This window comes from Sorex araneus, chromosome 1, assembly GCF_027595985.1.
Source record: "Sorex araneus isolate mSorAra2 chromosome 1, mSorAra2.pri, whole genome shotgun sequence".
Taxonomy (NCBI): domain Eukaryota; kingdom Metazoa; phylum Chordata; class Mammalia; order Eulipotyphla; family Soricidae; genus Sorex; species Sorex araneus.
In genome coordinates, this window is record NC_073302.1 from 346521628 (window position 1) to 346546535 (window position 24908).

Sequence of the window (24908 nt, forward strand, 5' to 3'; positions counted from 1 at the left end):
TTTGCAAACTAGATATGTGACTGAGGTTTCATTTATACAATATACTTTTGTTTTTTTTGTTGTTTGTTTTTTGCTTTTAGGGTCACACCTGGCAATGCACAGGGATCACTCCTAGCTCTACACTCAGGAATCAACCCTGGCGGTGCTCGGGGGACCATATGGCATGCTGGGAATCGAACCTGGGTTGGTCGTGTGCAAAGCAAACACCTTACCCGCTGTGCTACCACTCCAGCCCTTATACAATATACTTTTAAGACTCTTTAAAATTCAACAGTAAAAAAAAATCAAATTAGGTCAGGCATTTCATCAGAGGCAATTAGCACATGAAAAGATATTCACCATCATTAGCTGTTAAAGAAATGCAAATTAAACACACAAAATAACAACCCACACTTATCAAAACGACTAAAATTAAAAATGGTGGAAATGCCAAATGTGAGTGAAGCAGGAGAGCAACTGGATCCCTCACACACTGCTGGCAAGCTGGAAGAGTTTGGCTTCTTAAAAACTAAACATGGGTCTGCACGAATTCAGGACGACAAACTGGCAGGATCCCAGAGTCAATTCCTCTCCACAGAAAACCTGCCTCGGGAAAAAGTAAATTAGATAAACTGGAGACTCAAAGATGATCATCTCCACAAGGAAAGGCAATGTGAACCATTGGGGAGCCACACAGGGTCTTGCCTGGGGCATTCCTGGGCCCCATGAGCTAAGGCTGGGAGGAGGCTCGGGGACACGGAGCTTCTTCCTGGGAGTGCAAGGCTGAGCCCCAGCCCTCCGGACCGAAACGGGAGAAGAGTGTGCCCTCATTCCCATGCAGAAAAGGAGAGGCTTCCCTTCTGCACCTCAAAAGAAACAGTGACCAAAATACAAAGACAATCTACAGAATGGGAAAGGATATTTACACAGTACCCATCCGATAAAGGGTTGATAACAAGGATATACAATGCACTAGTTGAACTCCACAAGAAGAAAACTGCCAACCCGATCAAAAAATGGGGTGATGAAATGAACAGAAACTTTTCCAAAGAAGAAATCTGAATGGCTGAGAGGCACATAAGAAAATGTTCAACATCACTAATCATCAGGGAGATGCAGATCAAAACAACAATGAGATACCATCTCACACCACAGAGACTGGCCCACATCCCAAAAAACAAAAGCAACCGGTGTTGGCATTGATGTGGGGAGAAAGGGACTCTCCTTCACTGCTGGTGGGAATGCCGACTGGTTCAGCCCTTTTGGAAAACAATATGGACGATTCTCAAAAAGTTAGAAATTGAGCTTCCATTTGACCCAGCAATACCACTCCTGGGAATATATCCCGGAGAGGCAAAAAGCTATAGTAGAGATGACATCTGCATTTCTATGTTCATTGCCGCTCTGTTTACAATAGCCACAATATGGAAAAAACCAGAGTGCCCGAAAACAGATGACTGCTTAAAGAAACTCTGGTGTACCTATACAATGGAATACTACGTAGCTGTCAGAAAACATGAAGTCATGAAATTTGCATATAAGTGGATCAACATGGAAAGTATCATGCTGAGTGAAATGAGTCAGGAAGAGACAGACATAGAAAGATTGCACTCATATGTGGAATATAAAGTAGCTGAGAGGTACAAGCTTACAATGATGCAATTTCTGGCAGATATTTCTCTGGACTTAGTTACTAAAATACAGAAATCCAAACCCGTGCAGCTGCTAGTGTGGCCTCTCGACCTCATATCTCTTCATTCTCAGCAATGGAAAACAAATTATCAAATGCTTTCTTCTCAGCAGGTTGACGTTAGGGGGGAGAAACTCCAAATCAATAATAGGAGTTTTCTGTTGAAATATTGAATGCAATCAAAGTAATGTGAAAGTAAAGTAAAATTTACCAGTTACACATGGGGGACTGGGAAGGTGGGGGGAGGGGGGAGGTATACTGTGATTCTTGGTGGTGGAATATGTGCACTGGTGAAGGGATGGGTATTCGAGCATTGTTTAACTGAGACTTAAACCTGAAAGCTTTGCAACTTTCCACATGGTGATTCAATAAAAGAATAAATTTAAAAAAATAAAAATTAAAAAAAATGTGGATACTGTTGTTCCATATCTATTGTTAACTGAATAGAAAATGATTAAAACCAGAGATTATTTTTAAAAAGTGAGTAAAATGAAAATATGCACTTAAGTTTATATAAATCATTTTTGAAGAGAAAAAAAAAGAAAAAAAGAAAAGGAGAGGCTTCCCCTCAGAGATCAGAACTCTGGGGAGCAAAAATCCTGAATCTGAGCACAAAGGGAGCGGTTCGCTGGAAGGGACACAGACACACTGGAACTGTGAGAAACTGAAGCCTCAGTGTGAGAAGCAGGAGGAGGAGAGGACAATATGGAGACTCCCCACCCACTGGCTCTCTGTCCGCACAGCATGTGCACTGGTGGAAGGAACACTGGTGAAGATAAAACAGGCACTCAGGTCAAAAGACACATCTCCAACCCCTCTGTCGGGGCTCCGAAGTACCTGGTGGGTCCTAGTGAACACCAGGCCACACGCACAAGCCAGCAGCAGCATGCGCATTCCTTTCAGGGAAACCAGAGAACTTGCTGGGAGCACCAAGTCCATCCCGGGGCTCACCAATGCCAGCACCCACTGAGCAAGCTCCCCAACACAAGCGTGTTTCTGTGGGTTTCCCAGGACTCACCGCCCTGGAGAATGGCAAGGGCACCTCCGGGAAGACCTGACTGTGGAAACTCTGGGCTGAAGACACATCGAGGCTCCCTCTTGGGGCTCCCTGGGCTGAGACAGAGCCAGCCTGGCCCACGGCACACCAGAGGTTCTGCATTAAGGTAAGCTGCGAGGACTGCCTGCAGGACCTTCAGGAGTCCGCTGCATTCTGAGGTTCCAGTCCAAGCACTTCTGGCCGGGTCTGCCTTAATTCCCAGTGGTTCCAGCTCACAGCGGCCTCTGCTCACGGAGCCACAGAGGCCCAGGCTTGTACACCCGGCTCTACACAACTACCTTTTGGTCTCCTCCCTACAGAAAGGGTGCAGGGTTACCCTCACCGCCACACCCCTCTAGAGCTCCAGCCACTCTGATGGTGGAGCAGGCTTCTGCTTCAACAGGAAGTTCTGTGTCTCGGGCAAACATCCAAAGCCCAACATCTGAAACCTTGGATTCTAACATCAAGTTCTGATGACTTATGAAACAACGAGTTTTGATGAAACTGGGAAGGAAACATTTCTAGCCTAACTCACAGCAATAACTACAGAGTACAGAACCAAATAAGAAGACAGATAAATTCACCCAATTTTGGAATCAAGACTAAACCCTTGGGGAATGTTGTAATACAACAGAACTGAACCATCTGAAGAAGAATACACAGGAATACTCTGGTTTTTGTTTTTTGTTTTTTTTTTCCGTTTTGGGGGCAGTGCTCAGGGCTTACTCCTGGCTCTCCACTCAGTAATTACCACTGGCAGTGCCAGAAGGACTATATAGAATGCCGAATACAAACCCCAGTTGGCCACATACAAGGCAAACACACTACCTGTTGTGCTAAAGCTCTGGCTCCTTCAGAAAATATTCTATTTTTTATATATTTATTTATTTATTTTTAATTTTTTTTTATTAGAGAATCACTGTGATGTACAGTTACAAACTTATGAACTTTTGTGTTTGCATTTCACTCATACAGTGATCGTTTACCCATCCCTCCACCAGTGCCCATTCACCTCCACCAATGATTCCAGTATCCCTCTCGCCACCCCTACCCCATCCCCCACCACCCCACCTTGCCTCTGTGGCAGGGCATTCCCTTTTCTTCTCTCTCCTTTTGAGTGTTGTAGTTTGCAATAGAGGTATTGAGTGGCCTTCATGTTCAGTCTATACTCTACTTTTAGTTCGAATCTTCCAACCCAAATGGGTCCTCCCAACATCCTCTACTTGGTGTTCCCTTCTCTATCTGAGCTGCCTTTTCCCCCAGCATGTGAGGCCAGTTTCCAAGTGTGGGGCAAGGAAATATTCTTTATCATGCTCACTAAAATTAGAATAGTAGAAGAACAAACTTAGCATTAAAAAAAAATACAGAGAAAATATGAGCAAATTCCAAATAAAAATCAAAGAGAAAAAACACAAGAATTGAACTAAAATAATAGAATACGATTGGTGTTGGAATACTGAATGTAATAAACTGTGACCAAGTTTGTAAATAAATAAATAAAACTTAAAAATAAAAGAGGATTAAGAAGTTAATTACATGAAGCTGAGATAGTAAACTAGAAAAAAAAAAAAAAAACATTCAAAAAGACACATGCCTTGAATGCAGGAGGCCCAGGTTTGATCTGGAAGCTACTCCCAATCACAGAGCCAGGATAACCGTAATCAAAACCTAAAACTGGAAGGGGGGGTGGGGGAGAGAAAGTCAACCAAGAATGGCAGAGAATTCTTACAGACCAGAAGGGTAAACTAAATAAAAAATACTGTCCCAGCTACACTATCATTCATAGTTGAGGAGTGATAAAGGAATTACAAGAACAAAGGCTGGGGGTATGGTGCCACCAGCAGGTCAACCTGTACCTGTGGGGCGGGTGCATCAGCAGCCTAATGGTGCCTTCAGACTTCCAGATATCCCAAAACTGCTGCTGAGCCTTTGGCCAGACCCAACAACTTGGGACCAAGTTTACCCAGAAATTAAAGGTATGTGGGAGCCACGCCCACAAACCACCTCCGACTCAGCCATACAAGCTCATTTATTGGCCTTACTTCAGAGACCCAAAAATCTCTAGAGAGATCAGAAGTTGCAGTTAGGGCAAGCAGGAGTGCCCCGTAGGGCATATGCCAATAGTTTATTTCTCTGGAAAAGATGGAAACAAGGGCAATGATCCAGGGACACACAAAGAATCTCCAAACCGAGCAGCTCACCCCAGAGATGCCTCTGGACTTTGAGCCAGGCCGACTTCACTGGGTGCCTCAAAAGGGGCAGGCGTTGTCCTGCCCCCTAAAGCCCCAGCAGCTGCCAACTTCCAGAACCCAATAAGAAATGTAGGTATGTGGGTTCAGTGAAGACAAAGTCCAGGCCTCAAGGGATAGAGGATGGGCCTGTCCTTCTCATCCCCCATCCCCCCACCCCATGGGGCTCTGGAGGTAATGCCCACAAACTGCCTCTGGTTCCTACTTAAGGTCCTTAATGGCCATGATGGAGAGACACACAAAAGAATCTCTGAGCCCTCTGGCTACTGAACAAGCTGCTTAATGGCCATAATCCAGAGACTCACAAAGGAATAGGGAAACCCAACAGCTTTTGGCAGAAATGCATCTGGACTTCGCATTTGGGTACTGGTGCTAGGCCAACCCAGATGGGAAAAGGTGTCGTCCCTCCACCTATTCCCCCTGATGGCTCGGTGGCCGCCATCTTCCAGAGGCCACTGGAGAGTCAGGTATGGGCTCACAGTGACGAGATACTCAGGGCCTCACAGGATGGGGGTGGAGCCGGCCCTTGTCCTCCCCAGTCCCATGAGTTGCTGCCCACGAACGGCCCCTCTGGCTACTGATCAAGCTGCTTAACAGCCATCATCCCAGAGACACACATACAAATCTCAGAACCCAGTGGCGTTTGGCAGAAATCCCTCTATATTTAATTATTAAAATTTCAGAATTCCAAAATTGTGTGGCCGCTACCACAGCCGCAACATCAGATGCTACTCATAATCAGCAACAAAAAACAAACTGTCTAATGCTGCCTTTTTGGCAGGTCTGAGTGTTGGTGTAAAATCCCAAATAACAATGATGGGTCTGGTGTTGAAATACTGAATGTAATCAAAGTAGAGAGAGAGTGATGTAGAAATTATCTGCCACACAGGTAGGGGTAAGGTGAGGGATGGGGGGTATACTGAGGTTTTTGGTGGTGAAAAATGTGCCTGGTGAAAAGATGGGTGTTCAATCACTGTATGACCAAGACTTAAACCTGAAAGATTTGTAACTGTTCTCCTGGTGATTCAGTAAATAAATTGATAAAAACAAATTTTTTTAAAAATTAAAAATGTCCGAACTGAGCGACTCTCTGCCGAGATTTCTCCAGACCCTAATTATCTAAAACTTCTAGAATTCCAGGAGCACACGGCTACTCTCAAGGCCACACAACTTTTTATGCTATTCATAACAAGCAATACAAAAGGGAGTATGGGAAGATTATCTGCCATATAGGAGGGGGCAGGGCAGGATGGGGGAAATACTGGGGACCCTGGTGTGGGAAGATGTGCAGGTGGAGTGTTGGGTGATCAATCATTGTATAACTGAAACTGAAACAGGAAAGCTTTGTAACTATCTCACGGTGATTAAAAAAATAGTAATAAAAAATAAATTAACATTCTGAATAAAAAAAGTAATGTGGAGTTCACTCACAATTCAATCAGCTTAATAAATGGCTGAATAAATACTAGTACTCCTACATTTAAAAAAAAAAAAAAACAACAAAGGCTAGAGGAATTCATCTCTACTAAGCCAGTCTCACAAGAGAAACAAAAGGAATGCCTATAAACTGAAAATAAAACCAGTAAGAAGCAATTAGACACCAAAATTATAAAATGTGGGTAGGGAACATCAAAATAAAAAATGTGGATGAGCTCAAGATAACTTGCCCTCAATAATAAACAACGGATATAGAATTATATGTTTACTTCACCAACGAGTGTCCATTAAAAATCTCTAGAGTATATGCAAACCAGAAAATATTACTCAGTTATGTTAAAAAAAGATGAAGTCAGCACTTGCAACATGGATAGAACTTGAGGGAATCAGGCTTAGTGAAATAAATCAGAAGACAAACATCAGATGATTTCACTCATGTGCAGAACTAAAGACACAAAGCAAAGGAATAAACAAAATATTAAATTTGGGGATTGCATGCAGATGGAGGCCTCCGGAGGGCAGTGGGAATGGAGACCAGGGAAGGGGGTGTCTGGAGAAGTGTGGTGGGTGGTCAGTGAAATTGTCGGCAGATATGGTATTAATACACTCTTGAAGAGATAGGAAACAAAAACATACACAGTAATAAAAGTCAACGTTACAACAAAAATAAAAATGAAAATTCTTAAATTAATCATGTACTTATAACAACCTCGTTATGACATTCCCAGGCATATATCCAAAAGAAGAACAATCTCTAGTTCACAAGTTAACTATTCAATTACTTGAGGTCAGAGCTGTGGTACAGCAGAAAGGGCATCTGCCTTGCATGCAGTCAACCTGGGTTCAATCCTCAGCATCTCATATATTCCCTGAGTTACACCCAGAGTAACCCCTGAGCACCACTGAGTGTGACCCAAAAGCCAAAAATAAATAAATAAATGCTGTTGGCTTATAAGTGTCTTTTCACGGCAGTGATATTCAAAAGAGCCCCAGACTTGCAAGACCATAAAAAGCTCATCTACCGGTGAATGGTTAAGCCAATGATGGTGGAACCCATACTAAGATGGCAATTAAGAAAAACAAACTTAAACAGACATCAGTACTTGAATGAACTCAAGAAAGTGCAAAGAGTCACTTTCAAAGGCAACAAAAAACTGCACGATTTCATCTATGTAATATTCTTGATGTAACAAAGTTATAGACAGAGAAAGAACTAGAGATCACCATGGACTGAAGGTGGAGAGAGCAGTATGACAGGTGTGGCCTAAAATGTCAGTTTCGAGAAGCCTTCTGTTAATGGAAGAGTCCTGTATCTTTATTTCAATAGCATCAGACAAACCCACATAAAATTGTACAGAACAGCACACATATACACAGACTCAGGAGTATCTGTGCAATTGGTGAGACAAGAATAATCTGTGGCGCCCCCAGCCCGGGACTGCCACTTGGCTAGCACGCCATTCCCCAGCACCGCAGCCGTTTTCTCTTCCAGCCCAGGAAGGGGACCTCCCCCAACCTGCACTTCCCACGTCCCAGACAGCGCCTCTGAACCAGCTACAGCTGGGCAAGGGGTGTGGCCTATGTTGCAGGGGCGAGGCCTCCAAAGAAGTGGGCGTGGCCTCTTTTAGAGCCCAAAGTTACTTTCCTCAAATCCAGCAATCTGTTGTTAGATCTCAGTCTTCATTACCTAAATCCGTGAATAACATCCTAGCTATCCCCAGCCCAGTAGGCCAATAAGCCGCTAGTCTATTCCAATTTCACCAAAACACCAATGAATACAAGCAGCACTACAAGCCCAATGTAAAAAAGCACACACTCCGAAAGCATCACCTGAGGCCTCAGGTAAGGAACAGAGGACCATCTAAGAGGAAGGACATGTTCTAGAAGAGGAAAATAAAAAGGCGACCACCATCGACCGAGCCCAGCCAGAATCCTTGAGATAGTGATCTTGAAGGTCACTCCTCCATACCACCACAACAACATGAAGAAACAGTGCAAATCCACACCACAAGGAGAGGATGATGAAAGGAGTCCAGAAGCCTCAATAGGTGTTTCCCACAAACATGACCTCTCCGATAAAGAATTCAGAGATGAAATACTGAAGATGTTCAATGAACTCAAAGAAATTACGGAACAGATACCCATTAAATTAGAGGAAGAGATGAAAGAAACAATGGAACAGACACCAAGAAAATACAGGAAGAAATAAGAGCAGAAATAAAGAAGCTACAAAATGAAGTGTCACAAATCAAGTATTCAGTAGATGAAATAAAAAACTCAGTTGGTGTCCTCAACAATAGAATGGCTACAGCAGAAGACAGAATCAGTGAGCTTGAAGATGAGTTGCAGGAAGCCTATAGGCAACAACAAACAATAGGAAGAGAACTCAAAATAGCTCTAGTGCGAATCAGAGTCTTAGGGGATGATTCCAAGAGGAGCAACATTAGAATCCTCAGAGAACCAGGACAGGGAAGCAACCCCAATGAAAAAGCCACAGGCAAAGAAATCATTGCTAAAAAGTTCCCAGAGCTGGAGGATGCAGGCATCCAGATTCAAGGAGCCTGAAGGGTGCCAGCTAAAAGAGACCCTAATTAAAAAAACTCCAAAACATATCATATTAGAATGATGGACGTCATGGATAGAGACACAATACTGCAAGCAGCAAGGTCAAAGAAGGAAATCACATACAAAAGAGCACCCCTTAGATTCACAGCAGACCTATCAGAGGAAACCCTCCAAGTCTGAAGGCAGTGGTGGGATATAGTGAAAAAACTCAATGAAGTGAACAATTCGCCAAGAATACTTTATCCAGCTAAACTCTCATTCAAACTCGAAGGAACGATACACTATTTTGCGGATGAGCAACAGCTTAGGAACTTCATAGTCTCAAAACCAAATCTAAAAGAAGGTCAACAGGGGCTATTGTAAGACAAGAAAAACCTCTACAAGCACAACAAACCCTTACAGAAAGATGGCACAAAACTCCATAACAATTATCTCTCTCAATGTCAATGGTCTAAATTCACCAATCAAGACGCAAAAAGTGGCAAAATGGATTCAGACTGAACCCAACATTCTGTTGCCTACAAGAAATATATCTGAACAGTTAGAAGAAACACAGACTCAAAGTCAAAGGATGGAAAACAATCCTGCAAGCAAACAACTCCCTCAAAAAGCTGGGGTGGCCTTACTAGTATCGGAAAACATAGATTTCAGATTGAAAAAGATTAGAAGGGACAGTGAAGGCCATTTTTTATTAATCAAGATTTATGTACAGCAGGAAGAAATCACACTCCTAAATGTGTACACACCCAATGAGGGACCAGCTAAATACCTAAAAGAACTGCTAGCAGACCTTAAGGACACTGCAAGCAACACAATAGTAGTTAGAGACTTCAACACTGCCCTATCACCTCTGAATAGATCAAAATGATTGAAACTCAGCAATGAAATACTGGTTTTGAAGAAAGAAAAAGAAGAGAGGGGGCTAACAGAGCTATACAGGACTTTATATACAAGAAAAAAAAAACAATACACATTCTTTTCCAGTGCACATGGAACATTTTCCAGAGTAGACCATCTGCTGGGCTGCAAAACATACCTCAACAGAATCAGGAAGATAAGACACTGTACCAGCTATCTTTTCAACCATGATGCACTGAAGAAAGAAGTTAATCATGTACAGAAACAGAAAGCCAAATCAAACACCTGGAAATTAAACAACTCAATGTTGAACAATGAGTAGGTCAGGAAGGAATTCAAGGAAGAAATCAAAAGGTACATGGAAACAAATGAGAATGAAAACACGAACTAACAGAACCTGTCGGATGCAACCAAAGCCGCATTAAGGGGAAAATTGTAGCCCTGCAAGCATTTCTCAGGAAGGAAGAAAGGGCCCACATAAATAACTTGACTTCACAGCTCAAGATTTTAGAAAATGACCAACAAAAGGAGCCCAAACCAGGCAGAAGGAAAGAGATAATAAAACTTAGAGCAGAAATCAACAACATGGAAACCCAAAAGACAATTCGAAAGATCAATGAAACCAAGAGCTGGTTCTTTGAGAAAATAAACAAGATTGATAAACCACTAGCAAGACTCATAAAGAAAGACAGAGAATCCTAATAAACAGAATCAGAAATGAAAAGGGGAATATAATAACAGTTACCAAAGAAATTCAAAAGATTATCAGAGACTCTTTTGAAAGTCTGTATGCCACGAACAAAAGAATCTGGAAAAAATGAATAAATTCCTGGATTCCTATAATCTCCCAAGGCTGAATCAAGAAGACCCGGAATACCTGAATAGTCCTATTAACATCAAGGAAATTGAAACTGTAATCAAAAATCTTCCCAAAAACAAAAGCCCAGTCCAGATGTATTCACTAGTGAATTCTTCCAAACATTTAAAGAGGACCTACCTGTTGCCAGTTCTCCTCAAGCTTTTCCAGGAGACTGAAGAAACAGAAACTCTCCCAAACAGTTTCTATGAGTCTCATATATCCCTAATACCAGAAGCAAACAAAGACACCACAAAAAAAGAAAACTACAGACCGATATCCCTGATGAACACAGATGTGAAGATTTTCAACAAAATATTAGCAAAAAGAATTCAACAACTCATCAAAAAGATCATACACTACGACCAAGTGGGATTCATCCCGTGGAGGCAAGGATGGTTTATCATTCGGAAATCAATCAACACAATCCATCATATCAAGAAAAGAAAATATAAAAACCAAATGATCATATCAATAGATGCAGAAAAAGCATTTGACAAGACCCAGCACTGGCTTATCATGAAAACTCTAGCCAAAATGGGTATAGAAGGGACTTTCTTCAATATGGTCAAAGCCATCTACTCCCAGCCTACGGCAAGCATCATTCTGAATGGGGAAAAAAAAGAGCCTTCCTTCTAAGATCAGGGACAATACAAGGATGCCCACTCTCACCACTTCTGTTCAATATAGTACTGAAAGTACATGCAATAGCAGTTAGGCAAGAAAAAGAAATTAAGGGCATTCAGGTAGGAAAGGAAGAAATCAAGCTCTCACTATTTGCAGATGATATACTATATTTGGAGAACCCTAATGCCTCTATCCAAGAAACTCCTACAAACAACAGACTTGTATAGTAAAGGTGCAGGCTATAAAATTAATACCCCAAAGATCATGGATTTCCAATATAAGAGAAAGAGAGAGAAGAAAGGACATGAAAAAAGCAATTCCATTCATCATCATGCCTCGGAAAATCAATACCTCAGAATCAGCTTAACTAAGGAGGTAAAGGACTAGTACAACGAAAACTACAAAACACTACTTCAAGAAATAAACAAAAGACACGAGGAAATGGAAAGATATCCGCTGCTCATGGATTGGAAGAATTAACATTGTCAAAATGGCAATACTCCCCAAAACATTGTACAAATTCAATGCAATCCCTATAAGGATTGACATTCTTCAAAAAAAATTGAGCAAACACTCCTGCAATTCACATGGAACAATAAGCCTCTACGAATAGCTAAAGCAATTCTTGGGAAAAGAACATGGGAGGAATCACCCTCCCCAACCTCAATCTCTTCTACAAAGTGATTATAATTAAAACAGCATGGTACTGGAACAAAGGCAGAGCCCCAGACCAATGGAACAGGGTTGAATATCCTGACACACACCCTCAAATATATGATCATCTAATCTTTGATAAGGGAGCAAGAAATGTGAAGTGGAGCAAGGAAAGCCTCTTCAACAAATGGTTCTGGCAAAACTGGACAGCTACATGCAAAAAAAAAAAAAAAAAGGGCTCAGATCTCTACCTAACACCATGTACAAAAGTCAGGTCAAAGTGGATTAAAGATCTCAACATGAGACCAGAATCCATAAGGTACATTGAAGACAAGGTTGGCAAAACCCTCCATGACACTGAAGCCAAAGGTATCTTCAAAGATGACATGCCACTGGCCAAGCAAGTGAAAACAGAGATAAACAAATGGGACTACCTCAAACTAAGAAGCTTCTGACCTCAAAAGAAACAGTGACCAAAATACAAAGACAGTCTACAGAATAGGAAAGAATATTCACCCAATACCCATCTGATAAGGGGTTGATAACAAGGATATACAAAGCACTGGTTGAACTCTACAAGAAGAAAACATCCAACCCCATCAGAAAATGAGGGGTGGAAATGAACAGAAATTTTCTCAAAGAAATCCGAATGGCTACAAGACACATGAGAAAATACTCTACATCACTTATCATCAGGGAGATGCAGCACAATGAGATATCATTTCACACCAGAGACTGGCCCACATCCAAAAGAACAAAAGCAACTGGTGTTGGCTGGGATGTGGCGAGAAAGGGACCCTCCTTTACTGCTGGTGGGAATGAACCAGTCGTCAGCCCTTTTGTAAAACAATATGTACTATTCTCAAAAAATTAGATACTGAGCTCCCATTTGACCTAACAATACCACTTCTGGGAATATATCCCAGTCAGGCAAAAAGGTATAGTAGAATTGACATCTGCATTTGTATGTTCATTGCAGCACTGTTTACAATAGCCAAAATCTGGAAAAAAAACTGAGTGCCCAAAAACAGATGACTGATTAAAGAGACTTTGGTACATCTACACAACAGAATACTACGCAGCTGTTAAAAAAGATGAAGTCATGAAATTTGCATATAAGTGGATCAACATGAAAAGTATCATGTTGAGTGAAATGAGTCAGAAAGAGACAGACAGACATAGAAAGATCACACTCATCTGTGGAATATAAAATAGCAGAATGGGAGACTAACACCCAGAAGTAGTAGAGTAGTAGCAAGAACCAGGAGCCCCACAGCTTGGAAACTGTCCTCACATGCTGGGGGAAAAGGCAGCTCAGATAGAGAAGGGAACACCAAGTAGAGGATGTTGGGAGGACCCATTCAGTTTGAAAGATGCATGCCGAAAGTAGACCACAGACCGAACATGATGGCCACTCAATACCTCTATTGCAAACTACAACACCGAAATGGAGAGAAAACAAAAGGGAATGCCCTGCCTCAGAGACAGGGTGGGGTGGTGGGGGATGGGGTGGGGGTGGTGGGAGGGATACTGGGAGCACTGGTGGAGGTGAATGGGCACTGGTGGAGGGATGGGTAAATGATCACTATATGAGTGAAATGCAAACACGAAAATTTGTAAGTTTGTAACTGTACCTCACGGTGATTCACTAATAAAAAAATAAATAAATAAATAAATAATCTGTGGAGACATTGCCAGTGCCATCTCCCTAGTTTTGATATCATACTAGAGTCAAGCAAAACCTCACCAAGGAAACTGGGTGAAGGATATACAGGACCTCCCTTTCTGCTTTTCACTATTTCCTACGACTTCAAGATTCGTAGAAATTTTAAGGGAAAAAAATGTTGCAAATATTCAAACAATTCCTGTAAGATAAATAATTCATGTAGAACATTCTTGTGAAACTTTGCTATTCATTAAAATTAGTAAAGACAGAAATTTTAGTAGTAAAAGCTGCATTAAAACCTCTTTGGAATTGCTCAATTTTTAAATTTTTTTGAAGGTGATGCAAAGAGGAGTACACTGCCTTCCCAATATCCTACAACAGAAGGTCACATGGGTTGAGACATCACTGAGACAGAACGGAAGCCAACCGGAGTTTTTAGGAATAAATGATTCTATAAGTCAAACCAGACCCATATCTTGGTTTGGTTTGGTTTTTTTCAATGTTAAACAAGCAAAGTACAGTTTTAAACTTTTTAAATGGTTGTAAAAAGAAAGCATTTCTTTGTGATTCAAAATCTAAAATTTTATTCTCTAACTCTTCCATAAAATCTTTGCCAGTCCCTGCACTATAGTATTCTTAAATCAATTACATCCATTAAGAGGAGACCAGGGTTAGAATTTTTAAAAAAATCTTTTTCTAGCTAACATCATCCATTTATCTACTCTTAACTGAGACGTCCTCAGCCTTGGACACTCTGTAATGCAGGACTCTTCTCTGCTAAGCACATCACTCCTAGTCACTGAGGCTGGCAAAGCTTACCGAGGGGAATACTCTCCTCAGAGAGTGCAGAGATCGGTATGAATTTCTAAAATCATGTCCCCACTCAGAAATACAGTGTGCCTCATCCACAGCAATAAGAGTGATTCCTATAAAAAGAGAAAAACAGAAACAGGGAAAATTAAAATCAAAAAGAACAAATTCATATGAATCTGTCAATTTCTTTGGTTAAATATATATCATCACTGTATCACTGTATCACTGTCATCCCGTTGTTCATCGATTTGCTCAAACAGGCGCCAGTAACGTCTTCATTTGTCCCTGTCACATGCAGTGCAGCCTAATTGGCGTGTGCTCACTCCAGGAACACAAAACAGCATGTTGTTGCTACTATTATTGGCATATAAAATGTGTCACGGGTAACTTGCCAGGCTCTGCCGTGAGGCGGGGGGGGGGGAATAAATAATAATAAAAATTAAAAAGAAATAAAAATAGAAATAAAGAAGTCGCACGGCCATATTTGCTCCAGGAAAAAATGTGTTGCTCTCTTCCAGGAGCTTTGTTTTATAGTCTCTGGATCTTGGTCGTTGATGAAATTACATGGTGCCAGGGGACTTTGTGGGTGTGACTGCCAAGCTACTGGAAAACTGGGCATCTGGGTGGAGGAAGCCCAGTCCTGATCTGAGCAGGCTTTGAGATCTCAGCCACAGGTCCCACACACACCTGGGTTCCTCTGTCGGTTCCTTCATGGGTGAGGCTCGTCCAAGCATGTGGAGAGTGTCCTTGAATATGGCTGTGGCTGGGTTCCAGAGGTCTTTGGCTGCCAGGGCTCTGCTCAGGGTGGGGAGGGAAACTCAACCCACCCCCCTCTGAGGGGACTCCAGCGAAGACAGCCTGGCATGATGGCAAAAAGCCACACTAGGCTGTCTTCACCAGAGTACCCCAGAGGGGGATGGGTTGAGTTTCCCTCCCCACCCCAAGAGAGACCCAGCAGTGGAAGACCTCCGGAACCTAGCCACAGCCATGCTCAAGACCACTCTCCACATGCTTGGACGAGCCTCACCCATGAAAGAACCGACAGAGGAACCAAGGTATGCAGAACCCGGGGCTGAGATCTCCAAGCCTGGTCAGACCAGGACTGGGCCTGCTCACCCAGATCCCCCGTTTTCTAGTAACTTGACAGTCACACCCACAAACTACCCCCAGTGCTGTGTAATCCCATCAACGGCCAAGATCCAGAGACTATAAAACAAAGCTCCCGGAAGAGACTGATGCAGAATATATATCATATATGTATATATTACACGTAAAGAAAGGATAAGTAATCCAAATAAAGATAAAAGAAAAAATAATTTATACATAATTCGAAAAATATCCTTTGGATTCCAGCTTTCATAATTATTGTAGCACTGTAGCACTGTCGTCCACCGATTTGCTCGAGCAGGAACCAGTAATGTCTCCACTCTGAGACTTGTTGTTACTATTTTTGGCATATCGAATACGCCACAGGGAGCTTGCCAGACTCTACCATGAGGGTGGGATACTCTCGGTAGCTTGCCTGTGCTCTCCGAGAAGGAAGAAGGAATCGAGCCCGGGTCAGCTGTGTGCAAAGCAAATGCTCTACCCGCTATGGTATCACTCCCGTCCATAAATTACACACAGAAATAAATATCTGCTTTATATAATATCCTCAAAACCATCCCTTTGAACAACACTATATAAAATAAAACCGACCTTTAAAAAAATAAAAAGCTGTTCTACTCCTTTTTGGTAATATCTTCAATTTTGTATCATAGATTAGGTGTCAAATAAATTTTTTTATCCTTTTTGGTAATATCTTCAATTTTATATCATGGATTAAGTGTCAAAGAAATTTTTTTTAGTTACTAGATAAATATCATATCTATTAAGGTTAAGTGTATCACTCACTCCCCATGATTGATCCCATCATACCACACAAGAGATCCTCTGAAATGCTCTGAAGACAAAGGACAACACCCACACATTCTACAGTAAACTGATTTTCAAAGTAAAAACAATATTACCTCTGTCCTCAATTACTAAATTAAAACATGAGCCAAAAAAAACCCAATTTGGGCCAAAAACAAAAACATCCCTTCAGAAAATGACCATTATTTGAGACTGATCTGAGAAATATAAGTGCTGCAAAGCAGGCGGCCCAAATGCAGAACTGGCTCCCCATGCACTACCTGCCTCTCCTGGAGCCGCTTGGTCAGCTTCTCAGCCTCAGTTCCCCCACACGTGGAAAAGTAGGCACTGGGGAAATAGTTCAAGTGGCAGAGCACATAACGAGCACCTGGGAGGCCCTGTGTTGGGTTCCCCAACTGCCCCTAAAGGCACTGTGCTGACCTAGGTGACCCCCAACCACTGAGCCAACCAATGTGGGTAGCCCCTATCTAGATGGTAAACATATCTGTTACCAAAATGTAAAGACAGGGCTCAGCATAAAAGAGAGTAGAATAAAAAAATTGCTGTTTTTAAAAATACTGTAAAACTATTATCACTATGGTTATTAAGTTAGTTACACAACATATTCTAAACACTTTTCTAAAAACAAAGGTAATTCATGATTACGAGGAATACATAATTCTAAAAGGAAACATACAACTAAACTAGAATTTACTAAAATTACTAATTTCATAGAGTAAAAGAAAACAAAATAAGAAACCTATGAAATAATCCATAAGACACATTAGATTTTTTTTCCATTAAAAACAAATATATAGGGGCTGGAGCAACAGAACATCACGTAGGGCATTTGCCTTGCATGAAGCCGACCCAGGTTCGATTCCCAGCATCCCATGGTCCCCTGAGCACCGCCAGGAGTAATTCCAGAGTGCAGAGCCAGGAGTAACCCCTGTGCATCACTGGGTGTGACCCAAAAAGAAAAAAATTAAATATATAAAAAATAAAAACAAATATATAACCTGACAGTAAGAGTTTAACATCAAAAACTCAAACATGAAAGTTTTGTAACTGTATCTGACAGTGATTCAATTGAAAAAAAAAAAAGTTTAACATCTGGTGAACACATTCTTTCATAATATATTTAATCAAATGATAATTTCTGCTCTCATTCTTTTTTGGTTTTTAACATATACTAAAAGAATACAGTGTGTAATTGTTTTCATTATACATTTAACTGTCTACTACTATATGCCAGGTACTACACTGCAAATATAAATAAAAAAGAATGGTAGTGTTCATTTGGAATGTTTTATTAAGTCTAGCATACGAAAACAAATAGTGTAATTAGCCAATTATAATACAGGAATCTAAGTTTTGTGGCAGGAAAATAACAGAATCCTACAGGATAAAACAGGAAAGACACCAGCAGTATCAGAGAAATTTCCTAGAGACATAATGTTTATTTCCATTTTTTATTACACTAGCATTAATTTACAACAGATTTTGATATTAACCTTTCAGACTTACGTTGTTAAGAGTATACAAGAGGAGATAAGGTTTGAAGCAAACTTGAAGAGAAATAAAAATTAGTATCTATCCATAGATTTTAATTTTAAAGGATAATTTAAATCAATAAAATCTTTACGACATTTTAAGATTTTAGGCTCCTTACCAATATTAGATTCAAGTTGCTGGAGTACGTCCAAGTAACTAGCACAGAATTCTGGTGTTATGTATACAATTCGATATTTGCCTCTAAAAATAAACAGGAAGTAAAAATATACTACAATTTATAAAAGCAATCATTCAATAAATTACAACTGTAAATTCCTAATTACAACTGTAAATCCCTAAGACTGATACATTTTTAAATAGCACATCATGTCACTTACTGAAAACTGAACATAATGATGCATGTGTGTAGTAGCCTCATATTTTAGTTCTGTGATTTCCCTTCATACATCAAAATTTAAAAAGGCAATACTGTCAGGACAAATCAGAATTAAGGTGACATTAGAAATTAGGTTCTGACTTCCAGCAATCAAGTTCCAAAGGTATAGAGCTTAATTAAATACACAAACCTACAGTGAACCTTTTAATGTGTTAGCAATCCACCCAGAAACCTTCAGCCCTCTCTGACAATGAAGCCATTAACCTATCCCTGCCCCTCAACGTGAGCAAATGCACAACACCCATAATTCTCCAGTGGATTCTGAGAGCTCAGAAAAGACACCATACCAGAACCAAGCCAATTAGTCTCTGTCCTAGAACCCAAAGGTCTGCCAAGAAACAATCTCATCCAGGTACGAGGGTTGTGATATGTAAAAGAGAAGTGGCAGAGTCACATTCTGTGACTAAAAAAAAGCAGGGTCTATTTACATTCTAGGAGAACAGACTGAAAAAGGCACACAGAAACTATAAATAAAGAGAAACCTAATATACTTTGAACACCCAATTCCAGTCTCTCTTCCTAAGAGTGAGCTAATTTCTTTGAATGAGGACTACACATCATTTGTGAACCCTTAATATAAAATTTAGTAAAATTTGCTTAAAGGATACACCACAGACATATCTCCAGACCCCATGCCAGGCTGTTCATTGCGGCAGCCCAGAGGGATCGGGTGAGGCCCCTCCCCACCCCAAAAGAGCCAGGTCCGGCAACCGAAAACCTCCAGAATTCAACCACCACCAGGCTCACGGCCGCTCTCCACACACTCAGATGAGCCTTGCCCATGAGAGAATCTATTCCTGGACATCTCATACTTTACACCACTGATATACCAAGAGTAGCACACCACATTTGATGGAATTTGAAGTAGAAAGCAATCAATCTTAAAGGGGAAATATATTTATACAGATATAAGCACACAAGGCTCAACGTTTAATAACATGTTACTAATTTCTTATAGAAGGGTTTTAAATGGCTCCTGGGTGAAATACACCAATCTTCACATACTTTCCTCTAAAAAAAACATTTTTGAATCATTTTTAATGGGTTATTCATAACAAGCCATACAAAATAAATTATTTTGGTTCTGCTTTGGGGGCAGGGTTTGGGGTTCAGGATGGGAACATTCGAAATATGATGGTCAGAAGGTATAATGGTGGTGGGATTGGTGTCTGAATATTAAATGTAATCAAATATTTGAACAACTTTACACAAATAAAATAAAATTTAGAAAAACAAATTTACTTTAAAAAGATTAATTCCTGTCCTGGACAGGTAGATTGCCATCTTAAAAAATATTTGAATATGGCAAGCCCTGTCAACTATATACCCCCAAAAGACAGTGTTGTAAAGATAAGGTGCGTAGCAAAAACGCAGTCGTTTAATCCAGTCAAAAACAAAAAACAAAAATAAATAAAGTTTTTAAAATTCTCACTAAAACCAAAATTTTACAAATCTCTGTCTACAGAACTTATCTTACAGATAATATTAAGACCTGAATATAACTGATTTTAGAATATGGATTTTTGGATAATAAAAAAAAGCATGAAAACGCATAATCACGTAGTAATCATATAAACCCTATAAATTCACACTTACGATTTAAGATCTGTTATAACATTTTTTGACTGTGCTGATCCAAGAAAGCAAGCTGGAATGTTGGACATTCTGTAAGAAGAAAAAGAAATATTCTACAGTCAAGTATACATCATAAATACGAACTAATTTCATTCTTAAGAAGGAATGAAAAAAAATAAAATAATGTACATTCTGTCTGTACTTCTTACTCCTTTTGTAACTCACTAATTTGATAAACTCCTTCAAGGACTATTGTTAGAAGATAAATTTTATAGTAAGATTTTTTTCAAAAAGATTCCAAGCTGGAGAAATAGTTCAGATGGTAGAACATTTGCCTTGCAGATGACTGACCCAGGTTCAATCCCCAGCATCCCCATAAGGTGACCCGAGCCCAACCAGGAATAAGCCCTGAGCACAGAGGTAGGAGTAAGTCCTGAACACTGCCAAGTGTGGCCCCAAACAAACAACAAAAAGACTGCAAATCAGAACAAAAGAAGTTTAAAAGTTTTTCATTCAACAACACTGAAAGCATCAGATCCAAACTACAACAACCAAACTTTACAATATGACTGTCTAGGTGGCAGGCTGGTGGGGGGGGAGGAACACTGGTAGAGGGAAGTTGGGACTGGAGGTGGGAACATTGTATGTCTAAAATTCAACTATCATTAACTTTGTAAATCATGGTTCTTTAATAAAATGCTTAAAAATATATAATGTTATGCCATTTGGCAAATGAATCATAATAATGAGTCAAGGCAGTAAAAAAAATAAAAGTAAACATTTTTTTGTTCTAAGTTAACTTTCATATATTTACTTCCTACCAAGTTAATGAGCAAAAGAGAAGAAAGAATTTGGGATAAGCAAAGTGAACTACCAACATGTTTTCTAAGCAAAATCCTGATGAGACCAACTGGTAACCTTGCATTACAAAGAACTCGGAAAAGAAAGGAAACTTCTAGAAACCACAAGTGCCAGGTTACAAAATCAACATACAAAAGTCCATAGCTTTTCTATGTGCAAATAATGAAGAGAGAAATTTTTTTTTAAATCTCACTCACAGCTGAATCTGAGAAAAATCAAACACCTAGGAATCAGATTAACATAAACGGGATGAACAGACTAATCAAAGAGAACTGCGAAACACTACAAATGGTAAGAAAAGAGGACACAAGGAAGTGGAAACATAAGCCCTGCTCATGGACTAAGAGAAGTATCATCAAAATGGCAATACTCCCCCAGCATCATATACATTCAAAGCAGTCCCCATAAGGATACTCAGGACATACTTCAAAGGAACCAATCAAACACTCCTCAAATTCCTATAGAACAATATCCTCACGTCTAAAGTCAAAACAATTCTTGGGAAAACAAAGACTGAAGACATCATTTTCCCCAACTTCAAACAGAACAACAAAGTGGTAGTAATTAAAACAGCACGGTAGTACAGTTGGAAGTTGGGAAGGTTGATTCCTCCCATTTTCTTTTTCCCAAGGATTGCTTTAGCTATTCGTGGGGGCTTATTGTTCCATATGAATTTCAGGAGCACTTGCTCCATTTCTTTGAAGAATGTCAAGGGTATTCCTATAGGGATCGCATTGAATTTGTACAATGCTTTGGGGAGAATTGCCATTTTGACAATATTAATTCTCCCAATCCATGAGCAGGGGATGTCTTTCCATTTCCTCGTGTCCTCTTTTATTTCCTGAAGTAGTGTTTTATAGTTTTCATTATACAAGTCCTTTACCTCCTTTGTTAAGCTGATTCCGAGGTACTTGATTTTTTGAGGCGCAATTGTGAATGGGATTGCTTTTCTCAGGTCACTTTCTTCTCTCTCATTATTTGCATATAGGAAAGCCATGGACTTTTGGGTATTGATTCTATAGCCTGCAACTTTACTATACGAGTCTATTGTTTCTAGGAGTTTCTTGGTAGAGGTTTTAGGGTTTTCTAAGTATAGTATCATATCATCTGCGAATAGTGAGAGCTTGATTTCTTCCTTTCTTACCTGAATGCCCTTAAAAATTTTTTTTTGCCTAATCGCTATTGCAAGTACTTTCAGTACTATATTGAACAGAAGTGGAGAGAGTGGGCATCCTTGTCTCGTCCCTGTTCTCAGAGGAAAGGCTCTTAGTTTTTCCTCATTGAGAACAATGCTTGCCATAGGCTTGTGATAAATGGCTTTGAATATATTGAGGAAGGTCCCTTCTATACCCATTTTGGCGAGTGTTTTCATCATAAATGGATGCTGGATTTTGTCAAATGCTTTCTCTGCATCTATTGATATGATTATATGATTTTTATCTTTTCTTTTGTTGATATGATGGATTATGTTGATTCATTTCCGGATGTTAAACCATCCTTGCATCCCCGGGATGAAACCCACTTGGTCATGGTGTATGATCTTTTTGACGAGTTGTTGAATTCTATTTGCTAATATTCTGTTGAGGATCTTCGCATCTGTGTTCATCAGGGATATTGGCCTGTAGTTTTCTTTTTTTGTGGTGTCTTTGTTTGCTTTTGGTATTAGGGAGATATGAGCCTCATAGAAACTGTTTAGGAGGGTTTCTGTTTCTTCAATTTCCTGGAAAAGCTTGAGAAGGACTGGCAAAAGGTCCTCTTTAAATGTTTGGAAGAACTCGCTAGTGAATCCGTCTGGACCTGGGCTTTTGTTTTTGGGAAGACTTTTGATTACCATTTCAATTTCCTTGATGTTAATTGGACTATTCAGGTACTCCAGGTCTTCTTGGTTCAGCCTTGGGAGATTATAGGAGTTGAGGAATTTATCCATCTCTTCTAGGTTCTCTTGTTTCGTGGCATAGAGATTTTCAAAGTAGTCTCTGATGATCTTTTGAATTTCATTGGTTTCTGTTGTGATGTCCCCCTTTTCATTTCTGATTCGGCTTATAAGGGTTCTCTCTCTCTCTCTCTTTCTTAGTGAGTCTTATTGGGGTTTATCAATCTTGTTTATTTTCTCGAAGAACTCTACTACAAAGCGGTTGTCATTAAAACAGCATGGTATTGGAACAAAGGCAGAGCTGCAGACCAATGGAATAGGGTTGAATACTCTGACATACACCCCAAAATATATGAACATCTAATCTTTGATAAGGGAGCAAGAAATGTGAAGTGGAGCAAGGAAAGCATGTTTAACAAATTATGCTGGCAAAACTGGACGGCTACATGCAAAAAAATGGGCTTAGACCTCCATCTATCACCATGTACAAAAATCAGATCAAAATGGATTAAAGACCTCAACATCAGACCAGAATCCCTAAGGTACATTGAAGATAAGGTCGGCAAAACCCTCCACGACATTGAAGCCAACGGTATCTTCAAAGCTGACACGCCACTGGCCAAGCAAGTGAAAACAAAGATAAATAAATGGGACTATCTCAAACTAAGAAGCTTCTGCAAATCAAAAGAAACAGTGACCAAAATACAAAGACAATGTACAGAATGGGAAAGGATATTTATGCAGTACCCATCCGATAAAGGGTTGATAACAAGGATATACAATGCACTGGTTGAACTCCACAAGAAGAAAACTGCCAACCCGATCAAAAAATGGGGTGATGAAATGAACAGAAACTTTTCCAAAGAAGAAATCCGAATGGCTGAGAGGCACATGAGAAAATGTTCAACATCACTAATCATCAGGGAGATGCAGATCAAAACAACAATGAGATATCATCTCACACCACAGAGACTGGCCCACATCCCAAAAAACAAAAGCAACCGGTGTTGGCATGGATGTGGGGAGAAAGGGACTCCTTCACTGCTGGTGGGAATGCCAACTGGTTCAGCCCTGTTGGAAAACAATATAGAAGATTCTCAAAAAGTTAGAAATTGAGCTCCCATTTGACCCAGCAATACCACTCCTGGGAATATATCCCGGAGAGGCAAAAAGGTATAGCAGAGATGACATCTATATTTCTATGTTCATTGCCGCTCTGTTTACAATAGCTACAATATGGAAAAAACCAGAGTGCCCCAAAACAGATGACTGGTTAAAGAAACTCTGGTATATTTACACAATGGAATACTACGTAGCTATCAGAAAACATGAAGTCATGAAATTTGCATATAAGTGGATCAACATGGAAAGTATCATGATGAGTGAAATGAGTCAGAAAGAAAGAGACAGACATAGAAAGATGCACTCATATGTGGAATATAAAGTAGCTGAGAGGTACAAGCTTACAATGTTGCAATTCCTGGCAGACATTTCTCTGGACTTAGTTACTAAAATACTAAAATACAGAAATCCAAAACTATGCTGCTGCTAGTGGGGCCTCCTGACCTCGTATCTTTTCATTCTCAGCAATGGAAAACAAATTACCAAATGCTTTCTTTTCAGCAGATCGACTTTAGGGGGGAGAAACTCCAAATCAATAATAGTGAATTTTTTTGTTTAAATATTGAATGTAATCAAAGTAAAGTGAAAGTAAGGTGAAATTTACCAGTTACACATGCGGGGTGGGGGGCTGGGGAGGTGGAGGGAAGGGGGGAGGTATATCGTGATTCTTGGTGGTGGAATATGTGCACTGGTGAAGGGATGGGTGTTTGAGCATTGTATAACTGAGACTTTAACCTGAACGCTTTGTAACTTTCCACATGGTGAATCAATAAAAGAATTAAAAAAAAAAAAATACAGCACAGTATACTGAGTGAAATGAGTCAGAAGGGGGACAGATATAGAAAGACTGCATTCATTTGTGGTATATAGAAATAATATATAGTAGATGACTAATACTCATTGCCAGGGAAAATAGGCTAGGAGAACTGGTCAACGGTTGGAACTAACCATAAGTGTATGGCAGACTGAGGGTAGGTAAGATAGAGAAGAGACCAGTGTGACAATAATAGCAGGGATTGATCAGGCTGGACAAGATCTGAGGGTTAAAAGTAGGTAAAGGGATATTCTTGGCAACCTTTCAGTGTCAAGACTGCAATCCACAATGCCCAAAAGTGGGCAGAGAGACAAAGAAACAGACAAAAAGGCAGACAGACACAGAGAGAGAGAGAGAGAGAGAGAGAGAGAGGTAGAGAGAGAGAGAGA

At 40.2% G+C, this 24908-nt stretch overlaps 1 protein-coding gene across 1 annotated transcript in view; it reads right to left on the bottom strand.

The window, feature by feature from the left end:
* WRN (WRN RecQ like helicase) overlaps nucleotides 1–24908 on the bottom strand; it is a 196331-nt gene that overhangs the window by 79829 nt on the left and 91594 nt on the right. Inside the window, exons 17-19 of the mRNA XM_055134049.1 lie at nucleotides 19871–19939; nucleotides 17996–18078; nucleotides 14437–14543 (exon numbers count right to left, since the gene is read on the bottom strand). Of these exons, the coding sequence (XP_054990024.1) occupies nucleotides 14437–14543; nucleotides 17996–18078; nucleotides 19871–19939 (259 nt within the window). The remainder of the gene's footprint in view (nucleotides 1–14436; nucleotides 14544–17995; nucleotides 18079–19870; nucleotides 19940–24908) is intronic.